This window comes from Mauremys mutica, chromosome 4 (genome assembly GCF_020497125.1).
Source record: "Mauremys mutica isolate MM-2020 ecotype Southern chromosome 4, ASM2049712v1, whole genome shotgun sequence".
NCBI classification, from domain to species: Eukaryota; Metazoa; Chordata; order Testudines; family Geoemydidae; genus Mauremys; species Mauremys mutica.
Genome location: NC_059075.1, coordinates 18,554,931 through 18,582,302, shown reverse-complemented (window position 1 = coordinate 18,582,302; position 27,372 = coordinate 18,554,931). Strand labels below are relative to the sequence as shown.

The following is a 27,372-nucleotide window of genomic DNA, read 5'->3' as shown; positions in this document are numbered from 1 at the left end:
AACTAGCCAGAAGATTGCACCCCCATCCTATCACACACAGACCTGGCCAGGATGGCCCATGCATTCATGGCCACCAAGTTTAAATTATTGCAACTCATAACTAGGAATAGAGCCACGAGCCTTGAAAAACCTCCAACAGGTACAAAGCTCAGCAGCCTGTCCGCTTAACACCATTGGCTACTATAAACGCATCATTCTACTTCTCCACTCTCTGCCCTGGCTCACCAATGAGCACAGAGTGTAGTTCAAGCTGTCTTTCCTGATGTTCAAAGCCCTGCCATGGAGCTGGCACTGGGTACCAGAGAGAGGACACTTCACCCTCTATGACCCCCAGGATACAGTCCACTTGAAGAATGACTTTGTCAACCAGTCAGAGGTTTGTTGGTGCAAGTGACACAGCTTTCATAGAAGCAGGTTTTAGATTACAGAACTCACTCTTGCAGGAGTTAAGAATGACCACGTTTAGACGTTAATGCTAAACAAATTCATTCAACTGAGCTTTCCCTCAATAAATTCCTCACACACAATCCTGCCTCACCCCACAAAAAAATCACACTCCCAAATCCCCCTATAAACTAATCAAAACTCTTTGTACTACAGACTAAACAGGACCAGAAAGTTTGTTATGTTTGCTTTTCTAAATAGAAAGTACTCGGATACAGCAGCATTGTAGGCCATCGTAGATATACCTTGGTAGATCATGTGGTAGCCCTCACCATAAGTTATGCTTCCTGTTTTGGAGTGTGTGAAGTTGTTTAAGGAGCGCAGGGCTGATATGAAAAGAACAGAATGGGAAATGCTTCTGGAAAAAGCAGCAGGGGAGGAAGGAAGGAATAAAATGTTTTGAATGATTCTTATTCAAGATCTCCCCCTAGTGTAAATAAAGTCACTAGCCCCACTTCTAGGGCACTTTCCAGGGTTTGAATTTGTACTTGCAGATTTTATTTTTTGGCCACAGGAAAAAATACAGAGTATAAATTATTTTCTGTTGGCCTGATCCAAAGCCCACTGAAGTCAGGAGAAAAACTCCCATTGCCTTCAATGGACTTGGAATCATGTTCCATCTCCGCTGTCAAGAGCAATGTACTCAGAAAGTCTGATTCCATCATGCTGTGCCACAGTTTTGACCAGCTGGAATTACAAGGGGGTGCTGGGGTTTGTGGGAAATGCTCAGAAAGGCTTCGACCATGCAGCCTGCCTCTGGATGTTCCTGATGCTGCCTCCAGCGCCCCTCCTGTTGGTGCTACAGCACTTACTGTTGGGAGATAAGCGAGGACACAAGTTGTATCCTTCACATCCTGATAAGCAGCTCCCTGGTCACCCCGGCCACTGGAGAACAATAGGACTAGCAGGTAGAGATACACTGGCTAGGATATAATTGCAAGGACTGGTCAAAACTGGTTTCACTGTGCACTGGGGCAGGCTCTAAGTCCAAGATCCTCAAAGCTGTTTAGGCTCCTAACATCCACTGATTTCAGTGAAAGTGAGGAGCCCAAACGCCTTTCAGGATCCAGGCCTCAGTGCTTTTTAAGATAAAAATGCTGGAGCCTGATTCTCTGACTTACACCAATGTAAATCTGGAGTAATTCTATTCAAGTCAGTGGAGTTACAGCAGTCTGACACTAGTGTAAATGGAGAGAAACAGTCTCTATATATTTTCCTAATAAAGATGAAAGAACTTTAAAATGTCCAACAAATCAACTAAACGTTTTACTCAGCCCAACAATGAAGCTAGACAGGTCTGATTAGAGTCTGTTTCCTGTTAGTCTTCTCCCACATGAGACGGCATGCAGCAGCGTTTGGGTTACAAATACAGTAGAACCTGAGAATTATGGACACCTCGGGAATGGAGGTCTGTAACTCTAAGGCCTGGGCTACACTGGCGCTTTACAGCGCTGCAACTTTCTCGCTCAGGGGTGTGAAAAAACACTCCCCTGAGCCAGGGCCGCCCAGAGGATTCCGGGGGCCCGGGGTCTTCGGCGGCGGGGGGGCCCTTCCGTTCCGGGACCCGCCGCCGAATTACCGCCGAAGCGGGACCCGCCGCCAAAGTGCGGCGGGGGGGGGTCCCCGCCGCGGGTCTTCGGGGCACTTCGGTGGCGGCGGGTCCCGGAACGGAAGGGCCCCCCGCCACCGAAGACCGGGCTGCGCTTCAGCGGTGGGTCCCGCTTCCCCCCGGCCCCGGCCCCAGCCTCTTACCTCCGGCTCCCTCCTCACCCGGAGTCTCAGCGCCTCGCCGGAACAGCCGCAGCGTGTGGCCGGCGGGGCCTGAGCTCCGTCCCGCTCAGAGCCGCGTGGGGAGGGGGCGGGGCTGGGAGCTCCACGCCGAGCGGAGGGAGCGGAGCTCCCAGCCCCGCCCCCTCACCACGCGGCTCTGAGCAGGGCGGGGCTCAGGGGCTCCGCCGGAGACATCAAGCGCTGAGGCTCCAGGAGAGGGGCGGAGGCGGGAGCCTCCGCTGTTCTCTTGGGGGCCCCTGCAGAGCCCGGGGCCCGGGGCAAATTGCCCCCTTTGCCCCCCCCTCTGGGCGGCCCTGCCCTGAGCGCAGCAAGTTACAGCGCTGTAAAGCGCCAGTGTAAACAGTGCCCCAGTGCTGGGAGCGCGGCTCCCAGCGCTGTAAGCGAATCCCCACGGGGAGGTGGAGTACCTGCAGCGCTGGGAGAGCTTTGCTGCGCTGGTGCTGCGACCACACTCACACTTCAAAGCGCTGCCGCGGGAGCACTCCCGCGGCAGCGCTGTACACTTGCAAGTGGAGCCATACTCTAAGATGTTGGTAACAAAGCGCAGTTCGGGCTCCAGATCCAGCACCTGACACTCCAGGCCAAGCTCTGGCAGCGGCTGAGCTCCCTCCTACTCTGCTGGCTCTGGCTGCCTTGGGCTGGCAGCCCCAGCGTCTTCACCTCTTAGCTGTAAGTGGCTGCCCCGCATGTGGGGGTGGGGACAGGCAGCCCAGATGTGCCTACCTTTAAGATGCAAATGCTATATTGTGCCTGTATTGCTTTTTGGGGAGGGGGGAGAAGTGTCTCTGCTGCTGCCTGATTGGTTACTTCCAGTTTCACATGGTGTCTTGCTTGTAGTCCATAACTCTGGTGTTTGAGGTTCTTTGGAGGTTCTAGTGTATGGAAATCCTGCCGTGGTACAATGAAAATTCTGATCCAGTTTGGGAAACATTCAGTTTTGAAGCTGACCCTTCTGTAAAGGATACCTTTATTTTTCAGATCTTCTAACGACCCATCGCCTGCCAGTTTTTTGTCAACTGATTCTCAAAGTTGGAAACTTTCTTAACTATGTAAGAAATCTTTTGTTGTTGTTGTTTTTAAGAGATCACTACATTCTATAGATGAAAAGAACTTTTTTTTCTCTCCTTTGCATGTATAGGTTATAAATACAGAGTAAGTGTTTGAGTTTGACATGAGTTATTCCTGCCTCTTCTTTCTGTCTTTCAGGGAAGTCACACTGGAGATGCCGATGGCTTTAAAATTAGCACTTTACTCAAACTAACTGAAACCAAAGCAAACCAAACCCGTATTACTCTGCTCCACCATATTCTGGAGGTACTACTGCAATTTCCTTTGGGAATTTTGGTTGGACATGAACTATTTTTCCAGCCATACCTTTGGTTGATGTTATGTGCTTGTGTTCATATGCTCCTCACTTGTTTGTGTAACCCACACACCTCCTGGGTGTGGTGCTCTGTCCCATCTAGTGGCACCGAGACCACTTAGAGCAGTGGTTCTCAAACGTTTGTACTGGTGACCCCTTTCACACAGCAAGCCTCTGAGTGTGACCCCCCCCCAATAAATTAAAAACACTTTTTAATATATTTAACACCATTATAAATGCTGGAGGCAAAGCGGGGTTTGGGGTGGAGGTTAACAGCTCACGAGCCCCCATGTAATAACCTCGTAACCCCCTGAGGGGTCCTGACCCCCAGTTTGAGAACCTCTGACTTAGAGAGAGGTTAATGAGTCTGCTCTACAGCTTAGCTAAGAGCCATATGGCTTTTAGCTCATGCAGTAGAAGCTCATGCATTTAGCTCCAGAGATCCCAGGTTTGATCCCGCCTACTGACAACCGAGGTCTGTTGGTGTTATATTTGCATAGTACTGGAGAGATTGCTTGATATGCTTGCTACCTAGCTTTAAAAGAATTCTAAACAAAGAGTTGAGAAAGCAAAGAATCTCATCCAAGTCCTAATCATCTTCCACCTTGATTTTTGTAAGTTACTCCTCTCTTGCTTCTTTGACGCCCATCTCACCCCACTCCAACCCATACAAAATGCAGCTGCCAGGAACATATTCCTGGCCTGTAGCTCCAGTGAAGTCACCTCCAGTGTTGTCGTGCTCCACTGGCTCTCCCTTCTCTACCAGATCACATTCAGGCTTCTTGCCCAAGCTTCAAGATCTTTCATAACTTTCTCACTGCTGCTTAGCACCCCTTATATTTATTTTTTTGTATTACCATAGTGGCTAGGACACCTAGTCATGGACCCATTATGCTAGGTGCTGTACAAAGAACCAAAAAAACCAGTCCCTGCCACCCAGAGCTTACCACTTTTCCCTCTCCTCTGCCAGTGATGCCAGTCTTATTGCCCTGTTCATTAGCTCTTCCCTTGCCAATCCTGTGCATTCAAACCCTTTTTTGGGGTCTCACTTTTACCGTGGCACCAAAAAAAAATTAGCTGACTCCAAATTGTTAAGCTGAGGTGCTTGGACACTGTGGCAAAGATGGTTGTATAAGTAAGTAGATAGGCAGGCAGGCAGATAAACTAGGACACAGATATTCTTAACGCATACACAGGCCCATAAGAATTGCCAGGCTGGATCAGACTAATGGTCCTTTTAGTCCAATATCCTGCCTCCAGCAGCAGCCTGGACCCTGCACTGCAGAGGAAGGTAAAAGAAACCCCGCAGTAGGAGATTCTGAGATAATCTATCTACTGGGAAAGTTCTCTAACCCATCAGTTAGAGATTGCTCTCCGGCATGAGGGTTCATAGCCCTTTCAATACTCTTGTATATTTTTTCTTAATTCGTACTCTTATAATTCTGGATAGTCTTTGCAACCATAGAAGCAGCCGGTCCCCTTCTGAATCCTGCTAAACAAACAGCGGGGAGAGGGGTGGGAAGTAAACATTGCGTACACCAGTCATTCCCTCTGTTTGTAACCCTTCCCCTCCAACCCCCGCCCCCCGCACCGTGCACCCACTGCGTACGAAAAATAAATACAAAAATAACAAACGTTTCTGTTTCAGGAAGTAGAGAAAAGTCACACAGATCTCCTGCAGCTTCCCAAGGACCTTGAATATGTCTCAAAGGCAGCCGGGTAGGATTGAGAACCTGTTACTTTAAATTAAAAAAAGGAGAACCACTCAGATTCAAGAAATTAAGACATAAGTGGCTGTTCTTATAATCCATTCATTAACCAGATAGAGACTCAACTAGTTTTAACCAAAGGATTTCCTTTTGCAAATTCTGGAGCCATTTTAAAATGCAAATTGGCTATATGCACGGTTCAGCAATAAGCAAGCCAGTAAGTAGGGTCAGAAATTGTGCTGCATTCAATTAATTCTGCTTTGCAGGCATTCACAGAAATGGTATGGAGTTCAAGGAGGCTCTATCCTTTTAATCCTAGCTACCTATAAGCAGTGCTGAAGTACCTGTCACTGCTCTATTCAGGGACAATAGCCTAGCAGCTTCAGAAGAGCCCTGAATGTGTAGATTAGTCTCTCTAATGTGTTAGTGAAGCCAAACAATTAAAGTCAGTATATACCATTTCCAAATGTATAATACACAAGATTCCAGTTAGACCTGGCCTTCTCTTCATAAGTGCTGCTGGGGGATGTTCTCCTCATGGGGCTGGCAAAGAGCTGGCTTGTTAACACAGGTGTTTGTGTTGTTGCTTGAAGGTTTTGGGGGGACTGTTTGGATTTTTCATCTCTCTTACACTAGTGACCGTTTTGCTCTTGAGAACAAAACATTAAGCCCAACAAGATACATGTGGACAAATGTCCCCTGAGAATTTGCACAGCCAGATAATTGTGAGCAAATATTAGCATGATCCATTCTAGCTGGTGATGCTTTGTACCATCGGGGGATTTGAAAAGCCCATCCTAATGTGTTTAAGTGACTTAGGAGCACAGCCCCATTGAAACACAAACACCATTGAAAGTGAATGGAGTTGTGCTCCTAAGTCACTGAGGCACTTTGAAACGCCCACTCTAAATTCACGAATTATTTGCATCACAGTAGTACCTAACGGCCTCAACTGAGAGCAGGGCCCCCTCGTGCTAGGCGATTGATGGGCCAGTCAGACAGAGGCAGTGAGATAAGTGAAGTGATTTGTCCCAGGCACAGCAGATCAGTGGCAGAGCTAAGAATGGAACTCATGTCTCCCAATGCAGTCCAGTGCCCTAACCACTAGGCCGTGTTGCCTTGTGGTGCTACCTCGGATTACACAGGCATAGTTCTGTGCTTAATACCATAGAGTCACTGGGAAACAGAAAAGGGGGAGGAGAGTGGGAAATCATTGCGGTTTTTCCTCTCTTCTAGCTAGCCCAGCCCTCCAAGAAGGGAACTGTTTTTAATTTCCTGCGGCTTTGTGTTCATTTTCAGAATTAACCTTGAAATCATACGCGCGGAATCCAGTTCCAATTTAAAGAAGCTGCTGGAACTTGAACGAAAGGTTTTGTCCTCGAAAGACGACGTGAAAGCCCAGTACGAGACGCCCATCCAGGTCAGTGAAAGGAGTGCCCTCACTTGAGGAGAGGCGAGCCAAGACTCTGCAAAGGCAGCATGTTCAGGGAGGAGTGAAGAGTGGAAACATTTGTCCCCTCATCGCCTCTCATATTTGAAAATGAATGTGGATGCCACACAACCCTTTTGTGTTCATTTGCCATGACCAGCAGGTACTGACTAAACAAGGCAGAGAGCAGGGATAAGGGAGAACCCAAGCCATCTTTGCACCTCTTCTCCTAACTGCCCCAGGAGCTCCTGGGCCACAGCCAAGGATCTGGGCCTTGGAACTGAACTCTTGTTACATTGTCATTCTAACTATTTTTTTCCATTAATCTTTCCTTGCAATGTCTTGCACAGTGCTTTGTAACTTGGCCTAAATGCATTTCAGGACAGCATAAATGCATCAAAGAAGTTGGAGGAGGAGTTTGAAATCATTGAAAGGAAGAAGGGGGAACTTGCAAATTATCTCTGTGAAGATGCAAACAAGTTGTCATTAGAAGATATATTTAGCACCATGAAAACCTTCAGGGATCTCTTCATTAGAGCACTAAAGGTTTGCATTTGTGAATATTATGTAGTAGGATCCAGGTGCTGGAACACATGCATTAGTTCAGATAGTATATAGGACCTGGTTTTCCCTTACATCTGAGCTCCATTTGGTGCAGGGGGTGAGGGCAGAGCCATCAAGGAGCTCATTATGACCCTCTGATTCAGCATTGGCCCAGCCCTGACTTTAATTAGAGCAACCAAGTGGCTGCTCTAACTTCTCCACAGGCATAAGGTCCCTGATGGACCATATACCAATGGAGAATTGGCATAACAAAGCTCTGCTCCGCCATACCCTCAGCCAACCCCACCATGCTCCTTGCCCTATTCCATCCATCTCTCAGCATGTCCCCAAGCCAGGCGGGCAGGACTGCAAGAAGTGTTCACCACTGGCCAGCTCTAGCTGGAATCTATCCACTTTGCACCATCTGATCACATTGGAGGATATGAACCTGAGGGTCAGATTCCTGAGCTAGGGCCTTCCCCTGCTAAAGTCCATGGGATTTTTGCCACTGACATTACTGGATTCTGAGTGTGGTACTGAAACAGCCAGCTTGGGGATTTGACTGAGATCTGTAGGGAGCTTTCAGATTGCAATGTGCACTGATGAAGGAACCCCTTTGCCGAGTGAGGATGGAGCTCAGTGAGCTTTGCACTACCAATCTGGAGCTGCTAGGCCAGAGGTTGACATTAACCCAGAGTTTGAGTGATAGACCCAGGACACTTTCTCTTCCAGGATAAGTTTATAGAAAAGTTGTGGATTTATAGTGGGTCAGAAACCAATTGCTGAGTGCAGCCCAAGCAACCAGGTTTGGCACAAAGAGGGTTTTGTAGCAGCTGGGGAAGTGTTTCAGAGTCCATTGCAGCCAGTGTGGGGAGATTCCTCACCCTGCTGTCCATCCCCTGTATATGGGGAGTCTGGACAATGGACCCAGTTGCTGCCCATCCCCATGCCACACTGTGGGATGGGTATGGAGCCCCGGCCAAGCACACTCACTCCCTTTCACCCCCTCAATGGGGGAGCACACAGCTCCCAGCTGCCTGTTGGAGCTCTCTGGGAGGGAGGAGCCAGAATTTCCCCCTTGTTTTGCAACAAGCTGTGAATAGACTGAACCATCTTCCCTTTAGGTGGCTTTGCTACCAGATATTTAACCAAACATCCCCTGTGACTCTTCTCTGGCTCCAGGAAAACAAAGACCGGAAGGAACAAGCTGCAAAGGCAGAAAAAAGGAAGAAACAGTTGGAAGTGGAAGAGGCTAAGAGACAAAAGGGAGACAACGGGAAGATCAGTGAGTATTTGAAAGGGTTTCTGTACATACCTCACTCACCTTGTCTCTCTGTGGATTGTAATATCTTTTATTGGACCAACTTCTGTTGGGGAGAGAGACGAGCTTTTGAGCTTACACAGAGCTCTTCTTCAGGTCTGGATGGAGAAGTTTATTGGACCAGACGTTGGTCCAATAAAAGCTATTACCTCACCTCCCTCTTGTCTCGCTAATGTCCTGGGACCAACACGGCTACAACCAAACTGCATACGATCCATAGTCAGCCAGGTGAGGACTGATAGAAGCTCCCAACTCTTCCTGCCTTAATGTTCCAATAATAATCATTCAGTGTAGATTTCTGAGTGTTCGATGGCTGAAGGCTTTTGGGTGCCATAAAGAGGCCCCTTACCACCATGCAGCAGACAGCAGCAAAGGGGAGAAACAAGATTAGCCCTCCCTCACCTTCAATAAAATTCAAGATACAGAACAGGAGCCATGTAAAGGCCTTGGCCTGCAGGGTGCCACAGGTGTACTTTGGCATAGGGCAAAGGGGAGAGAATACTAGAGGTGCCGACCCTGGTTGGCCAGGGCTCTGGGCCAGGTTCTTCGCTGCCCTTCACCGTCCATAGTCATTTACACTGGTTCAGTGGGTGTACAATGGTGCAAGATCAGAGTGGCAGTGTTTGACACCCACTTTGCACTGGAACGGGTGATTACGCAAGGGGCAGAGCAATGGAAAATTAGGCCCTCTCTCCCCAGCCTATACCCTGGGTGGTAATCCCACCGCTTTCGACTATCACTGTCCATGCCCCAGGAGTGCGACGTTAGCCATTTCTCCATTTTTGTTTAAACACTAGTTAAGAAAGGGGCCGTGAAGCAGGAGGAGGTGTGCGTTATTGATGCCCTGCTGGCCGACATAAGAAAAGGTTTCCAGTTGCGGAAAACAGCTAAGAACAAGAGTGAGCCAAACGCTGCTCCTAAAGCCTCACCTACCAAAACGCTGAAGGAGAGAGAACCTGGTAAGACCAAAGACCTACCATACCTGCAACCATTAACCTCCAGCCTGCTGCAAATATTGTAGCAAAACAAATACATATGTAACCCACACACCTTCTGGGTGTGGTGTTATGTCCCGTCTAGTGGCACCAAGACCACTTAAAGAGAGATAAAATGAGTCTGCTCTACAGCCTTAGCTAACAGTCAGCTGGCTTTTAGCTCATGCAGTAGAGGCTCATGTACTAAGCTCCAGATGCCCCAGGTTCGATCCCATCTGCCAAATACCGGAGTCTGTCAGCGTTACACATACACAGGAACTTCTCTTCTTTGAATTGTTGCATTTGATCAATAGACAAGGGGGATCATTTTCAAAAAAGTGTGCGAGTGACTAAGTCCCATTTTCCAAGGGACTTGGGCACTTCCGGAAATGTTACCCGAGAGATGCTTATTTTCTAAATTTGCAGCGTGAGCTTCCTTTCAGCTTTTGAGGCGGTAGCCTCCATTCCCAGATGCAAACCAGCCAACGATCTTGTTGCAGGGCATCGCCTGGCCTGCCACAAGAGATAACTTGCAAATTGCAGCCTTCCTGCAATCCCTTTAAAAAGCAGGGTCAGGCAGGGTTGGTACTTGGATGGGAGAAACCCAGAAGGGGGGCAGTTCTGGAGGCCTGTCTCAGGCAGAGCTATTTACTGCAACGAGGCTTGGACAGCAGGATCAGGCCCATGATGCCAGCTGGGAATTCTTTGACCCTCAGCTCCCCTCCACTAGGCTTCTGTGTAGCATGTTTAAGTTCCATTGACTTCAGTGGGAATGAAACTGATTAACGTCACTGGGAGCTAAGCAAATACTCGAAATTAAGTATGTGCCGAAGTGCTTTGCTGTGTGGGAGTCTGGGTTCTGAACCAAATGCCCCCATGTGATGTTAGGGGTCACTAAGCTTTGGGAGTGGGTAGTTTTTTGGATAAGACATAAAAAGCTCCTGACCGCATGTGGCCATTATAAATTCATTGGCCCCTTTGCCCTGAGCCGTTAGCCTGGGGCACGTTGCAGGTGGTCAGATTACACTCAGACAACCCATTGTTGTTGGTTGACGGCCACACGCTAAACTGAACAACTGTGCCTGACCCTGTGTTGTCCGTTTAAAGGAAAGAGCGTTGATGCTTCAGAAGCAGCAGCAGCGAAGGAAAGTGCCTATGAGACCAAGCAAAAGGATAGCAGTCAGCACACAGAAAACACTCCTGCCTCAGAAGCTGCTGCCATTGCAAGGGCTACCGGTAAAGTTGTCAAAGAGGCACCAGCTTCCAACGAAGTGCTTCCTAAAGACAGAGCTGGAGGAAATTCGCCACAACAGCCCTGTACTGACAGGAGCTTCCAACCTTCAGCTGAAGTTGAGGGAACCCATCAGCCCAACAATGGAGTGAGTATTCAGCAGATCAATGGCTCATGTAGCTTTCCAGAGAACGTGGAATACAACCCCATTGTGTTTGCGCCATTGAACCCAGGAACAACTATAAAGTTTGCAAGCAGCTCTTCAGGCAACTGCATTGGTTTAGAAGAGGAACTGAACGGCTCCATCTCAGGAGATAAAAACAGTGCATTCGGACCCGCGCAGTTAGAAAGAGGCCCGGTGTCTAATGAACAAACATCACAACCAAGTGATGCAGTTGGGAACGAGGCTAAAACCAGAGTTGAACTAGCACCTGACGGTGCTGAAATGACTCCAACCAAAGAGTTGAGTTCTCAGCATACAGAGGTAAGGGAGACAGAGAAAGAAAATGACCCTGCCGTGGACTCATTGCTGGACACCTCTCAGGAGAAATCCTTCTCAGAAGAGCCAGTGACTGATTCTTCTTGCTCAGCAACAGTCCCTCCGGCGCAAGCACTTACTGACAAGGAAAGGCAAAGAGGGTCTGGGAAACGGAGAAAGAAGAGACGACAGAGCAAAAGCCAGTCAGGTAACACATTTCAGTGCAGCATATGGAGATTAACAACCCTTTAGCTAAATACAGGAGACTGGAGTTCTCATCTTCAGCTCTCTGAGATTTTTTAATTAAAAGTATTCCATCCTCTTTTAGGGCCCAGTCCTGCACCAGTGAAGTCAATAGGAGTTTTACCATCCTCAGGAAAAACACTGTTTAATGCAGATGTCCTTTAACATCGGAGACTGGTTAAACAATGCAAAAACATTGGTCCCACTAGCCATTAGGGGCATGTATAAATAGTTTATGAAGGGTTAATGATTAACGGATCAATAAAAAGCATGGAGTACAGTACAGATGGTGATAAGCACATCTGTCAAAGGTGCTACAGATAGTTGTAAGTTAGAGTTAGATGCAACAAACTGATCCATTGGACTCTGTAAACAGTGATTAACCATTTACTATAGATGAGACTAACCATTCATTATAACATCTATTAATCATTTGTTAACCCCATATAAACTATTTATAAATGTATCTTTAATATAAGTGTGATTAAAACTCTTCCCCGTGCTCCCATCACCCAATTTTTATGAGGTTTTCCCCAAGACATCAGTTACAAGAGTATTCTGCATGAGAATTAGTGTCATGCAGTGTAAAATTCAGGTGTATTTCAGTGTGACCCTTCCTTAGTCTTAAATATGCAAGCACACATCTTGGGGGGAGGGGGAAATCACACTGATGCTTGTGCAAAAGATCACATCTAGAGACAGCTTTTAGATGTAGCCCCGAGTACGTGGAACTGTGCCGCCCCAGGAAGGACTGGGGGACTCTCTGGCACAGTTGCTCCAGAGCCCTCCGTCTGACTTGGGATTCATGGGGAAATCTGCTGTATCTTCTAGAGGACTGACACAGTGTATTCCCATTGCTGCCCCAAACCCCACATGTGCCATGTCAGCAGACAGGAAAGACAGTGGTAGACCTATGCCTCTCCCAACTCTCCACCCCTTCTCCTCCCTCATGAGTAAAGGGGAGAGAATATTGGGCATGCAGTTCCTGCTCTTCTCACCTCCACGGCTGGAGACATGATCCAATGGTGTGTTTCCCATGCGGCGGGATGGGGCGGGAGCTTTTACTCCACTTTACTCCTTGGGTGGCCACTGTCGGCCCCAAGCACAATTTAATCGTTTAAGTTTTCAGACTGTTTTTAGCTATTGACTAAACTAATAGTTTTTAGTCCCAAGAAATATAAACTAATCATGTTTCCTAGAGGACAGTCTCTGTCCTATGACGTTCCATGTTGTTACCTTTATGTCACAGCGGGCAGATATATTTAGTGTCTCTCTTTTATTTAAAAGCAGAGGTTGACATTGATACTGGAGATAATAAAACCAAAAGTCGTTGTGTGATACAGTGAGGTATGTAAACACGCAACGTTGCTTTTATGTGAACTAACCCCAGCACTGGGACTTTACACTTTATGATGCCATCAGTAATCATTACGGCAACTAAGCTTTTTGCCTTAATATCTGATTATGTGTTTGTGATTTTTGCTGTCCTAGGGTCTGATCCTGCCCCATTGGAGTCAGTGGCAATACTCCCAGTGCTGCAGGATCAGGTCCCACATGTCTGTCTTTTACGTCAGCAGCAGCCAATCTACCTTTCCCAGCAGAGACCATAAAGTCTGGTGTTAATTACTTAAACCGAGCAAACCCAGTTTGCTAGAATAACTGGAGGCCTTGCTTTTGTCTGATTATTATTTTTTCCAAAAATTGTAAAAATGTAACTTCAGTACATTCATCCTGTGAAAGAGGCAACTGCTCCTCCCTAAGGCTCACGATTGTGGATGGGGCTTATCCATTACAGAGTTATTTTAACCGCTTTATTGGAATTATTAAAGCAGAATAGTGGACGAGGGGAGAAATTCTGCTCATACAGGACTACCAGCCCAACTGAAATCTAAATTTTACGTGCTAAGGTCTTGGTGTTGCAAAACATGTGCATGTACTTAAAATTAGGCTCATGAGTAATCCATGGAAGTGAATGGAGCATGCAGCTGCTTACAGTTAAGCACATGTATACATCTTTCCAGGGCCATGTCTTCACTAGAGAGCTTACAGCGACACAGCCGTACCGATGCAGCTGCACCACTGTAAGATCTCCCATGTAGCCATTGACCAGAGAGAGCTCTCCGGTCTGTATAATTAAGCCTCCTGGCGGTAGCTATGTCTCCAGGAGTGCATTTCTTGCTGACATAGCACTGTCCACACCGGCGTTTCTGTCAGTGTAAGTTATGTCATTCGGGGGGGGCGGGTATTTTTTCACACCTCGAGTAACATACGTTTTACCAACAAAAGTGCTAGTGTAAACATAGCCCAGGTTTGGGGCCTAATTTTGCTTTGTTTGAGACAAAGCAGCTATGGGTAAACCCAATTTTTCTGAAACTCTCTATCAAGTGCTCCAAAACCATTTTCCAAGGTTTGCCTTTATTTATATTAAGGGGGACAGGAGGGAAATTGCATAGTTACATGTACTGAAATTGCATAGTTACATGTTTTCCTTTGCATTCTAATCATAAGCAGCCATAATGAAATGAACCAATGATCTGAACTCTCTGAATGCCTGATTTTATGAACAAAATGTATTTATTCTACAGAGTCTGCAGTTTCTTGCTATGTAAGAATATTGGGTATCCCTCCCTAGTGATCCCCAGGAACTAATACTCCTCTTAGCCAGTCATTTATTGGTGATGAAATAGAAGCCATGGGAACCTCTGCTAAGACTTTTTTTTTTTTTTTGGTACTTTCTGCATCAGTAGCCTGAAGGCTGCTCTAATTTATCATGACAGGAATCAATTTCTCTCAGCCATTTTGGTAACCAAGGATTAGCCAGAGCACTATGTGTTCTGTAAGAAGGTCATTTCGTCCTCTTTTGGGGTTGTTTGTCCCCCATGTGGTACTAAGACAAAACCAGGTGTGGTTGTCTCCAGTATCACACTGAGGATGCCATAATGAAGAATGTTCTTCTCTGCCTCCATCACCAGCATGAGTGCAAGGTCACACCAGTGAGAGCTGGGCAATGTGCTCTTCAGAATGACCCCTCCCATGCAGTGCACACAAAGCCATGCTGAGGGGACGGGGTCATGCGACGTTCCTGGAAGTGCTGGAACGTCCAGTGTTCTGGGCATGTGCGAGTGACCATCCTAGGGTTCTGACTCCTGTCTCCTCCTGCACCAGTCACACCCCTTCTCTACAGCTTCTCACCTGAAAGAGGTGGGAAGCTGCTGTGCTGCCTTTAAGAATCCAAAGGTTGACAGGAGCAGCGGCAAAGAGCAGCAATAATTCACATTTGAGACACAGGTCAGGGTACCAGGGACTGAGCCATCTTATGTCAGAAGAGTAGCGTCAAGAACATTAGCAATGTTTGGAGAGAGATGACCGTATGTGTGTTTATGACATCTCTTCTCAGACAAGACCTGAGGCACATCCAGGTTTTTGGGACTGGCCTTGGAATACACAAGAAAGCCACACACAAGAATTTACATTAAGGGTCGGATCCAAAATTGGTTGAAAATCAATGGGTCTTTCCACTGACTTCAGTGGGCTTTGGATCAAGCCCATAGCTGTAAAGGTCCTGAAAGAAAGCAGTAAAAGTAAAGGCAATTCACAGCTGAGGGTGTCCCTTAAATGTTCTCATCTGCCACTAGACTCTAATTATTCACTCTCATGGGTGTGTACATCTTTAGTAATGGTGTCCATATCTGTAAAATATGCATGAAATCTGGAGGAGGTTTTGTTTAGTCAATGAGCTAGACAGCACCTTAACATTTACAGATTAAGGCTCCGATCCTGCAAACACTTCCTGAAGTGCCTAACTCACCTGAGTAACCTCATTGTCTTCAATGGTACTACTCACCTGAATAAGACTGTGCAAAAGTAGAATTCCTCGACATTGGAATTTTGGTGTTTTCTTTCTGGAAATTGACACACTGGGACAATTCAGTTAAGTCCATGCCAAATGTCTTTCACCACCACTATGCTAAAACTAAAGGCCCCACTGTGCTCCATTCACAATTCCATTTATGCAAGTTACTTTGTGCTAGAAAAACCCCATGCCTGCATGCAGCTCTGGGTGAAGGCAGCGAGATGTCTGTCTCCTCAGATTTACTTGTGGGATCAATGCCCAAGTCAATGGCAAAACTGCCAGCTCCTGCAGAGGAAGCAATGTTAGTCCCAAAGCTTGGTGTGTCTAACTTCCAAACAGCTGAAAACCTAGTATATTCCAGCATTCCGCATGGAGAACATGGCATTTATTTTTTAAAGTACTGTGCTGAATTATTAGCAGTGACCAGCTCCAGAACAAAGAAGATGGTTGGTTAAACTCTTCAAACAAAGTTAGAATCTCAGTGCATGAATGAAATAGAGTTTTCATAGAGTACATACATTAATAGTTTTACCATTTTTTTTGTTTTTTCTTCTTCTCGCTCCCTTTTTTTTTTTAAAGTGCATTGGGGCACCTGGTTATTTGATGGATTTAAAACCAATTTTCCCAACTAGTACATCATGTACGGGATACGCACACGTGAACACACACACACACCCCTGACCACAACTTTTTTGTTGTTGTAATTGTTTTATATTCTCTCCCACAGGTGTCACAACAAAGCAGAAGAATAAATAACGAGGAGTCAGTGAAATGCTGACATATCCATATAATGCTGCCATTCTCTGTACGTTCCGCAGTGTTGAAATTCCATTACTGATCATGTTTGTAGTAATATCTTGGGATGTAAAGTTTCTTCTAAAATGGTCTTTCACTAATCCTTCCTTGGGGAGTCTATGTATCCAGCAAATAACCGCCAGATGCAAGAGACTTAAGCACCTTCAGAATGTGCCTTATGTGAATGCTGCCACGGTCTGATGCTGAAAACGCTCCATGCCCAGAACTTCTGTGGAAGCTGATGGGAGTTCCATGTATCGAGGGCTGATAGGAATAGGCCTCTGATAAACTTCATTTGGGGTCAAATCTTGCAGTCCCTTCCTAGGCCAAACTCTTACTGAAGACAATGAGGCCATGGCCTGGGTAATGACTGCAGCATTTTACCCCATGAGTCATTTTAAAGACAGTAGTTCCTCCAAAACTGAATTATGGGTAAAATTAGGCACTGTCATCAGCATCTGATTGGAAATCTGTTACTTCCCACTCTAGTGCCCTACCAACAATTGGAACTGATGTTGGACCAAATAAAAGACCCAATTCAGATGAACATACTTTCCCTTGCTATCATTTTAGACAGGGGATCTCTATTAAAGGAAAATGTATTGTAGTGAACAGCTGGCTGTTTGAACACTAAGGATTTGTCTATATGGAGAGTTAGTTTGTGTCAAGTTGGAGTTCAAATGTACTGTGCACTCATGTGGACCCTGGTAACACACACTAGAAGTTTTTCAGTGCACTTTGATCTACTCCAGTTTCAGTTTGGGGCCATATTCTACCTATTTCAAATGGGAATAGATCAAAGTGCACTACAGAACTTCTAGTGGGCATTCGGAGGGTCCGCACTGCCTGTTAGTTCGCGTGACAGGCTGGGGTACTGCACTCCAGCTTGCTGCACACTAACTCTCCATATACACAAGTCCTAAGGCCTGGATCCTGCAAAGACTTAAACACACATTAACTTTAAGCATGTGAATAGTCCTCTGGAGTTCAGTGGAACTTCTGACATGCATAAAGTTAGACACATGCATAAGTCTTTGCAGGTTTGGGGCCTAGAGTATCTATTTTGTTAAAGAAACAGGAAGAGATTTTTCTAGGGTGATCCATTCATAATATTTAAAACTATTATTTGGCAAATCTCTGGTTCTGAATATTTATTGCCTGCTGCATGCACTCAAAGGCACTTGGAATCAAACTACAGAATGTTTAGAGTCTGTTTCAGTTTAAAAAAATAGTTATGCAATTTGTGCTTTAAATCCGGGAACCTGCAGTATTTTGTGTTAAGAAATCAGAGCTTTATTTCTGAATTATGTTTTATAATAACCTTGTACCATATAATTTTGTACATAGCTGTCAATTTAAAATTCTATATGTTTGTTCAAGCTGTATTGCAATATTAGATTGCAGTGGGAACTGTGTAGAAAATCATTACTTTTAGCAATCATGCCTATATACAGTAACTTGCTTAGCATATATAATAGTGTTCAGGCTAAGCTATTTTGCATTGCTTATTAAGACTTGATCAAGTGTCATTTACTAACATCTGTACTGGACGAAGTTCAGAATTAAAACAGGGGCTACCTTTAACTAAAAACTTTGCTTGGAGTGTGGTGAAAATTGGTTAACTACAGCAACTACCAGTTTAGAATGGAGCGCTGCCATTATCAGATTCAGCTGCGGAAATCCTCTGTAGCAGTGTAGCAAAGCTGCATTTGAAATCAAGTTCACCACTGGTGTAAATATGTAGAGGTTCATTACCTTCAGTGGAGCTATCAGCAGTGAATGTGACCCTTCGTCATGAGAAAAAAACCACACACACACACACAAAAGAGCTTAGGGGTCAATCACCGTTGTAATGGTGATGGCTGGAGGGCTAGCTGCACCCAGCTCCCTTTTTGGTCTCTCTGGATGCACCCCCTCAAGTGTCAGGCCTTTACCTATCCCAGGGTGGAATTCTACAGTTCTCCCATTCAGACTGGGAGCTGGGCTTCAGTACCCTGGGACTCAACCATGCTTACCCAGCAGGTCTGATTGGGTTCCGCATTTATGGTTCTTCCCTTCAAGAGCTGGTGGTGTATAGTGACAAAACTGCCTTATTGAAACCGGAGTATTGATCGTTTTACTTATAGTAACAAAGCATGTAGAGAAAAAGCATTTTAGGACAAATAGTCCACACTTGTCCATCTTACCCAAAGGCTTACCATCCCCTCAGGGTCACCTAGTCAGGCCTAATTTCTTCAGACAATCCAGCGAATGCCTGCATCTTAGTCTGGTTCCCCCAAACGACAACTCGTCTCTCTGCAGAGAGCACCCCTTCCTAAACTGTCAGAGTTCCTTTGTTCTCACATTCTTGGCCTTTGTCCCTTTGGACAAAACTAGTTTTGCAGGTTGGCTTGGGAGGAGGTAAAATATTGATGCTATAAGAGTATGGGCATTGCTCACTGAACAACACTCAAGTGTTTGCTGAGATGTGGCTTATCCTGAGCCAATCTTCTTCCCTTCCTGCTTGTTTTCTTTATAGCCACCTACTAAACTAAACCAATATATTCACACAGTAAACGTCCCAAAAGCCAGGTCAACACTCACTGTTCATAAATCATGACAGAGCAGTTCCAATTTTGTCACAGGAATAATTTAGCAAGAGTACAGGTGACTGAGACAGGGTGGGAAGAGGAAGGCTGTCTGAGTGGGATGTCTAATTTTGGGCTGTATTTTACCTGTGATCTTTGCGAGAAGCGCCCACCCATTTTCTCCCAAAAGAACTAAGTATTCCTCATGATTTCTTACTAGTCACCTCAGGGCCAAATTCAGTGCTGGTGTAGGCAAGGCCTTTCTAATTTGTTTCAGTGCAGTTGCATCCATTTATGCCAGCAGAGCAGTGAATTTGGCCCTCAGAAAGAAATTCACTTTTCTTTCAAGAATTTTAGTATTGAGCAGCATCTGCATGATTAATCTATGGTATAAATAAATTCAAACACCTTTTTTTCAAGTTCCTTGCATTAGAGGTAGGTGTTTTTTTTCTTCTTTGTTTCAACATTTTGAAGAAATAGTTAAAAATTTAGAATTAAAAAAATGGAAAAGATGAATTCACAACTTTCCTGTTTGTTGCGGGGTGGGGAGGATTCCACACTATTTTGTATGGTTACAGATAGTTATGGTGATTATAACTATAAAGTTAACATATTACATTGTAGCCTAAATAAATATTCCTACTGGAATCACTAACTTAACACAGTCTTATCCCAGAGAATCTCAGTCCTTCCCGCAGTGAAAAGAAACAGAAAATAAATCAAATTGTGAAACTAATAGTACATTTCACTTTTCAGCTGCATTCCTTTTCCACCCCTCTCCAACATCTGTACAGTGCCTAAAGCGTCATCCTGCAAAGGCTATGCACAAGCTTAACTTTATGCACTTAAGTAGAAGCCACAGAAGTCAGTAGGTCAAGTTAAGCATGTGTGGCAATCTTTGCAGGACGAGAGCCTTACACTGCAAGCTCTTTGGACTTTGTCTCCTACTTGGCTATTAAGCACACTGTTGGTGGCATACAGTTAGTAATAATTTTCACAGAGTTATTTTCTCTCATACTGACCTTGTCTATGAATTTACAATAGTTTTTGACTTTCACATGGTGCTAACAATTTCCACATTCAGTACAATGTCAATGGGAGTTGTGTGTAGAATGGGGCTAAAATGGCTTTTGTGTACAAAAGTTATGCAAATACCTGTCTGCCATGGTCTCTTCATTATTTGATTCACTTGTTATGTGCTATTTGGGAGAGAAGACTAGAGAAGCACCAAACTGTCCGTTAAGGAAATTTACAGATAAATGTAAAAGTTAACCAATTTTCATCCCTTCTAAATGTAAAGCTTAGTTCTACAGCTTAATGTTTCTGGCTTTCTGTATGTAAAGGATTGGTTTTCTGTACACAGTACTCTATTTGGAGTAAAAGATAGAGCTTACCAATAATAAATCAGCACTATATGAAATCCTGCCTTTCTTTATTGCGTAATAATTCATCAAAAACCAAACTCAGTCATGGAGTATTCTGTGTTCCACCAGCGCTCAGTCACTTTTTGTGTAACGGTGTGAAAAATGGTTTGTTCCTGTCTAGAGCCTTCACTACAATGGAGAAAACTGGGACCTGTAATTTCCCACGAGGGGCTGTAAAAATGGAGGCTGCAGTACATGTAGTGTACACACACACTATACATATATATGACACACTCACACACACCTTGATTGGTACTAGGACACAAACTAACTCACAATAGGTTCTTAAATCCTTACAGTGTTTGCCATGAAAATCTTGTGTAAAAACTCGGGTAAAACGGCACCATTCAGAGCCAGACAGTATAGAGCAAAACTCCCTAACGATGCCACTGCCTTAGGGCCCAACTGGGCAAAAGCTCATCATCTTTAAAATTCAACTGGCCTAGACAACTTATTGCCCAAAGCCTGCAAAGAGATTACCTCCGACACTCAGGGCTTAAAACCAGTAGAAAATATGTAATAATGCTGTGATCGTGATAAAACTTCTTTGCACCACGTCAGGATTCTACTGAACGTTTGGCTAGTGCTTCCTTGCTGAACCCACAAGAGAGAAGAACAGGAGTACTTGTGGCACCTTAGAGACTAACATGCTCGAGGGAAGGTGCCACAAGTACTCCTGTTCTTTTTGCAGATACACCCTAACACGGCTGCTACTCTGAAACCACAAGAGAGAAAAACTCCACAGCAAGCCAAGAAACTACCATCTCTGGGCGGGAGCAGTAACCCCAAAGCTAGATCAATTGCCTTTCAGGAATTAGAGTAGACTTCAAAGGATGTCTGCACAATGAACTAAACCAGATGCTAAAGTGAGGCATATTGACAACCAGGTTGATGCCATTGAAATAAAAGTTTTCAAGCTGTTGCTCTCCCCTTTCAAGCATGCTTCCTATAGAGTTTTCAGAATGGTTTGGCCTGTATACACTCGCAGATGAGGAAAGCCAGGGTGGGCCCCGGCTGACAAGATTTCATTTTCCAAGACAAGCCAGGATATACATCAAAAACCTGTTCTGAGAAGATTTTCTCCTGCAGGACTAGGAGGCATTGGGGGAAAGGGAGAACTGTTGTTTCCTTTATGTGGCATCCATAATAATCCAATCAGCCCCTATTGAATTGGTTTGGATATAGTTATTAAGCCCCCTTGGTTGGATGGCTATCTATATTTACCAGTATCTCTTGGAAGTTTGGTATCTTTTGCTGACAACACCTACATACTGATTAAGGCTGATTCAGCCACTTCTGGGTACACAGAACCCTTTACAGTTATTCAGCATTCAAAGAGGTCAAACACTTATTTCAGAATGTAGCCTGATTTGAGTGGGGTTAGGGCTTAACGACAGGCTAAGGCAACTGAGGAAGTCCGATAGAGTGATTACAAAATGGAAGTCATCAGTACAGCTGAACTAGGTAGGCTTTTGCCTACAAACATATACACACACATACACAGAGGGAAGAAGAAGAATGAAGGGAATCTACAGTTCTTCTAGCTACATTCTTTCCAGATCTCACAGATTTACTTTGAGACATAAGGCTTGACCCACTCCCATTGAAATCACTAGCTACCCAGGCCCTGATCCTCAATTTAAATATTTTGGCTCCTAACTTCCACTGAAATCAGTGCGTCCCTTTGATGCACTGTGCACAGTTATACAGTAGCTCTCGGACAATTCTGGGTTAGGGTGAAATCAGTGGAAGTTAGGACCCTAAATACCTTTGAGGATCTGGGTCTCAGGGCCTTGCAGGACAGAGCCCCCATTCACTAGGCAAACCATTGCCCCATGATCTGGACAGCTGTTCCTTTGGGAGCCACTGGACTCCATCAGTGTCTTTTCCCCTACTTGTTTTGCCACTTACATGACTAGCACCAGATACAGGAGCTGCAGAGGGTGGTTCAGAAAAGTTGGTGGCAGTCACAAGTCCAGAGGCCCTTTCAGGAAGATACTTTAATCCTGAAAATGGTCAACAGGAACGTAACACCCAATGAAAAGGAGAAAGGATGAAAAGTTATGGGTTTCTTACCATGTTCAGTGAGCGCATTTCTTGGGGAAGTTACCACACAGCTAGCTCTGGAGATAAAAGGCTTCTGCTATCCACGAGGCAACTAAAGCATAGGTACAAGTGGTTCAAGTTTTTCCCCAACCATCTCATGGACGTGCTGTAGCAACCCTAACGCTTATAAAGGCGAGAGGGTAGTTTGTGTATATTCAGTCCTTAGCCTCTCTGCAAACATGGGTGGGAAGGAGGGCCAATTGGAATTTTGTGTTCTCAATAGATTTTGAGGTCAGAAGTGGTCATTATGATCATCAAGCCTGAGCTCCTGCATAACAGAGGCCAGGTTTCGTGACATGCATGGCTGTCCACAGGGATTTGGACAAAGACCACAAATTCATTTCACATACGCCACACGATAGCAAACACATGGTAAATCTCTTCAACCACTACCTGTCTGGAGTCCAACCACCATCCTAGAGACTGAAAATTTTATAGTCTGTCACTAAGCCCCTGAGTCATACAGTCCCTAATGAAGACACTGAAGAAATTCCTTTGTCACGATCCTTAAGAAGTACAGTCGTGTTCTTTATGAATGTGCACAGTACCAAGGCTACCTTATTGGTATATGACAGGGCTCCCAGCACTACATACGTGCTACTCTTGATTTATCTTTCACACTCTTCGGCACACAGCAGCTCTGTGATCATTCTGGATAAGGATCATGCACATTTGCCAAGGCAGGTGTCCCACCGGAAATGGTTTTAAAATAGCTAATGAATAAACTTTCAAAAAAAGCAGGATTATAATGGAAAAGCTGGCAGACCTTAAGGGGAAAAAAACTTGTTTTTAAATACGGATTCTAATTTAATCCAGCACTGATATAACAGAGGAGCAAAGAATGATCACTCATGCATTGCTATAGAGTAGACCTTGAACGCCTGTATATCATGAGCAATTATCTTGAATTTATCAGGGCTCTTATAGACAAGCAGCACTCAACAAAAGGAAAGACAATATTACAGCAGATTTGCTAAACATTAGCATTACCTCTTTCTCCCTTCCTCATTCCAAGTCTTTCTCTCAAAATCTAGACATTATTTAACTAAATCAGAAATAGGTGAGTAACTTAAAATACTGGTAATAAACAACACCATTCACAGCTCCCCTTGTTTTGGTGTCTTAATACATATTTTTTGTTCTAACAATAACAACATACATACAGTCACAAACTGAAGAGTAAATTTAAAGTTGCTGCTGTCCCTTTAAAACCTCTCCGAAACCAGAGTCTTGTGGCTCCTTGAAGACCATACAACTTTTCCTGACATTGTTGAGAGTAAAAAGACTCTTGAGGGTAGGATGTTAAATAGTTTGCTTATTGAGTAGGAATTAAGATCCCTGATTTGGTTTAAAACCGTGTTTACGGTTTTCTTGAACATCTTTATCTCTTTATAAAGATCTCAAAAAATAATGAGAAGACAAAAAAAATTGTGAAATCACAAAAATTAATAACATCACATTACCAAATCCTTGAAACAAGCAAAATACTAAATACCTATTGTAACAATGTTGCTCATTGTGAGACAATCAAAAGTATGTACTCTCCAATGATTGGAAACCTGCTATATATGTGATTGATTAGCTTTCTGTATTTATACATCTTAGATTTATAGTTAGTTGGCTTCTCTTTACTTAGCAAACAAGTCGTTTTATTACATTACCATGTTTCCTGAAGGATAGCTCAGTAGTTTGAGCATTGGGCTACTAAACTCAGGGTTATGAGCTCAATCCTTGAGGGGGCCATTTAGGGAACTGGGGGTAAAAATCTGGGGATTGGTCCTGCTTTAAGCAGGAGGTTGGACTAGATGACTTCCTGATGTCCCTTTCAATCCCAATATTCTATTAATAGTTATATATTTCACATTTTAAACTAATACATATAGATTCACTTTACTTTCAAGTCAGCTTTTAAGATAAAGCTTCTGAGCTAGTATGTCTGCAAAAAAGGAAATGTCAGGTTTTTGAAGCAGATGAATGGGCTTTCAAATATCCACTACAGATAATAAGGTCGGACATGATAATGTAGCTATGTATCTTCAATAACTCTAGGAACTGAAAATTGAGCTGAGCAAAGACTCTCAAAGTTAGAGGTAAGTAAGACTTTTAAAAAAATATATCTAACCTTTTACAAAGTAAGAATTTAAATCCTAACTTTGGGAAATTGTGTGCTTCTACATCACATGTTTTCAATCTATTGGTAAAATAGATTTATGTGAAAAAGATACACCGCTTGCATTCTGTCATAGCACAGACATCGGTAACCCTCCTAGGATTAGGTTGATTTAGCAGCCTATTGAAAAGAAATAGCCACGATACTGGCAGTTGTAGGTAAATTTACTTTAACTGAATTATCTCAGTTAGGATATCCTATTTCAATCAAGCTCTGGCTCCTCGCCTCTATGCATGCTAATAGAATTGCTATTCCTTAACTAGCCACCTGCATTCCATGAGATAATTGTCTCATTTTCACACGTTTCTATAGCAAGCCAGTCCTTGCTCTGTTTATTAAGGCATAGCTAAGATGATTTAATTAGAATGATATGAGGGCTCCTCTTAAATGCTTGAAAATAGTACATTTTGTATGTAAAGATGCAGATATTCTAATCGCCAGAAACTTCTTGTGCAGCTTTTCTTTAAATATCACTGCAGGGTCACTTGAACATTAACTGCAATGCAAGCTAAAGTGCCTTCAAGTCAGTGGCACTGCTATGGGTACCTGCATGGCCCCACAGTATGCCAACATCTTTATGGCCGACTTAGAACAACGCTTCCTTAGCTCTTGTCCCCTAACGCCCCCACTCTACATTGCGCTACATTGATGACATCTTCATCATCTGGACCCATGGAAAAGCAGCCCTTGAGAGGAATTCCACCATGATTTCAACAATTTCCATCCCACCATCAACCTCAGCCTGGACCAATCCACACAAGCGGTCCAGTTCCTGGACACTACTGTGCTAATAAGTGTCGGTCACATAAACACCACCCTATACCGGAAACCTACTGACCGCTATACTTACCTGCATGCCTCCAGCTTCCATCCAGGACACACCACATGATCCATTGTCCACAGCCAAGCTCTAAGATACAACCGCATTTGCTCCAACCCCTCAGACAGAGACAAACACCTACAAGATCTCTATCAAGCATTCTTAAAACTACAATACCCACCTGCTGAAGTGAAAAAACAGATTGACAGAGCCAGAAGAGTACCCAGAAGTCACCTACTACAGGACAGGCCCAACAAAGAAAATAGCAGAACACCACTAGCCGTCACCTTCAGCCCCCAACTAAAACCTCTCCACCGCATCATCAAAGATCTACAATCTATCCTGAAGGATGATCCCTCACAGACCAGTCCTCACTTACAGACAGCCCCCCAACCTGAAGCAAATACTCACCAGCAACCGCACAACAAAAACACTAACCCAGGAACCTATCCTTGCAACAAAGCCCGATGCCAACTCTGTCCACATATCTATTCAAGTGACACCATCACAGGACCTAATCACATCAGCCACACCATCAGAGGCTCGTTCACCTGCACATCTACCAATGTGATATATGCCATCATGTGTCAGCAATGCCCCTCTGCCATGTACATTGGCCAAACCAGACAGTCTCTACGCAAAAGAATAAATGGACACAAATCTGACATCAGGAATCATAACATTCAAAAATCAGTATGAGAACACTTCAACCTCTCTGGTCACTCAGTAACAGACTTAAAGGTGGCAATTTTGCAACAGAAAAGCCTCAGAAACAGACTCCAATGAGAAACTGCTGAACTAGGATTAATTTGCAAACTAGACACCATTAACTTGGGCTTCAATAGAGACTGGGAGTGGCTGGGTCATTACACAAATTGAATCTATTTCCTCATGTTAAGTATCCTCACACCTTCTTGTCAACTGTCTGGAATGAAGATCAGGAGTACTTGTGGCACCTTAGAGACTAACAAATTTATTTGAGCATAAGCTTTCATGGGCTATAGCGCACTTCATCAGATGCATAGAATGGAATGTCTGGAATGGGCCATCTTGATTATCACTACAAAAGTTTTTTTCCCCTCCTGCTAATAATAGCTCATCTTAATTAGCCTCTTAGAGTTGGTATGACAACTTCCACCTTTTCATGTGCTCTGTATGTATATATATCTTCTTACTACATGTTCTATTCTATTCATCTGATGAAGTGGGCTGTAGTCCATGAAAGCTTATGCTCAAATAAATTTGTTAGTCTCTAAGATGCCAAAAGTACTCCTGTTCTTTTTAGTAAACTCTTAAGCTGTCTAACAGCATGGATTTCTCTAGAGGTTCTCAAAGTATAATCTATGGTGGCACTTTGTTATAAACCCCTTTATCATTCAAAGCATATTAACTATAAGTGCACATAACATATTCATATTTAAACAGGTTTACAAAAAAAAAGTTGCTCTGCCTGTATAAGAATCCTACAGTAATAACTTAAAACAGTTCTCTGAAAAAAATAAAGTTTCCTAATTGTCTATTACCGATTCCACCAATAGCATAATTAACACGCATAAGCAGTAGAAGTTTAAGATGATTATTTCTAATATATTTATCATCTCATTTTAGTCTTAACACTTATAACACCAAAAGGATTATTGCTTATTAAGATAGTTCACAGTAATAAAATCCTCACTTACACTGCTAGAGTAATTACAAACATCTGTACAACTTTAATACAAAGACTGTAAGATCCTAAAGAGGATACATTAAGTTGCTTGCATAAAAGAAATAAAAATCTATTTTACCTTTGGGAAAGCATTAGTGATTGTACAAAAATCATTATGGAAAGTCGCAGTGAGAGACTTCAAGTAGACAGCAGATATAAATAATGCTCATTTGCTACTTTAGGTCTTTAGCTGTTGGCTTTCTAAAATTTGAAGTGATTCCATTTCATACATAAATCAAATGTAACTTTGACTGATTTGATGCTTTTGCGGGTTTCTAATGCAAAGCTCTTGTTCATAAAGATTAAAAACCACAAGCCAACAGTCTTAACACTTTCTTTTAACCTAGGTGCCATTGTTCCCAAGTTTACTGTGGATATTATAAAGTGAGTGAATATATTGTCA

The 27,372-nt window shown here is 44.0% G+C and overlaps 1 protein-coding gene across 2 annotated transcripts in view; it reads left to right on the top strand.

The window, feature by feature from the left end:
* The window catches only part of INF2 (inverted formin 2), a 72,692-nt gene extending 52,531 nt beyond the window's left edge, over positions 1 to 20,161 (top strand). Inside the window, exons 14-23 of one of the 2 annotated variants that reach the window (XM_045015441.1) lie at positions 3,214 to 3,284; positions 3,442 to 3,549; positions 5,247 to 5,317; positions 6,607 to 6,727; positions 7,118 to 7,282; positions 8,462 to 8,564; positions 9,398 to 9,559; positions 10,682 to 11,491; positions 12,817 to 12,873; positions 16,107 to 20,161. In XM_045015441.1, coding sequence (XP_044871376.1) covers positions 3,214 to 3,284; positions 3,442 to 3,549; positions 5,247 to 5,317; positions 6,607 to 6,727; positions 7,118 to 7,282; positions 8,462 to 8,564; positions 9,398 to 9,559; positions 10,682 to 11,491; positions 12,817 to 12,872 — 1,667 coding nt within the window. In that variant the 3' untranslated portion in view covers position 12,873; positions 16,107 to 20,161. The remainder of the gene's footprint in view (positions 1 to 3,213; positions 3,285 to 3,441; positions 3,550 to 5,246; positions 5,318 to 6,606; positions 6,728 to 7,117; positions 7,283 to 8,461; positions 8,565 to 9,397; positions 9,560 to 10,681; positions 11,492 to 12,816; positions 12,874 to 16,106) is intronic. The other variant, XM_045015442.1, reaches the window with a different exon arrangement.
* Positions 20,162 to 27,372: the final 7,211 nt, after the last annotated feature.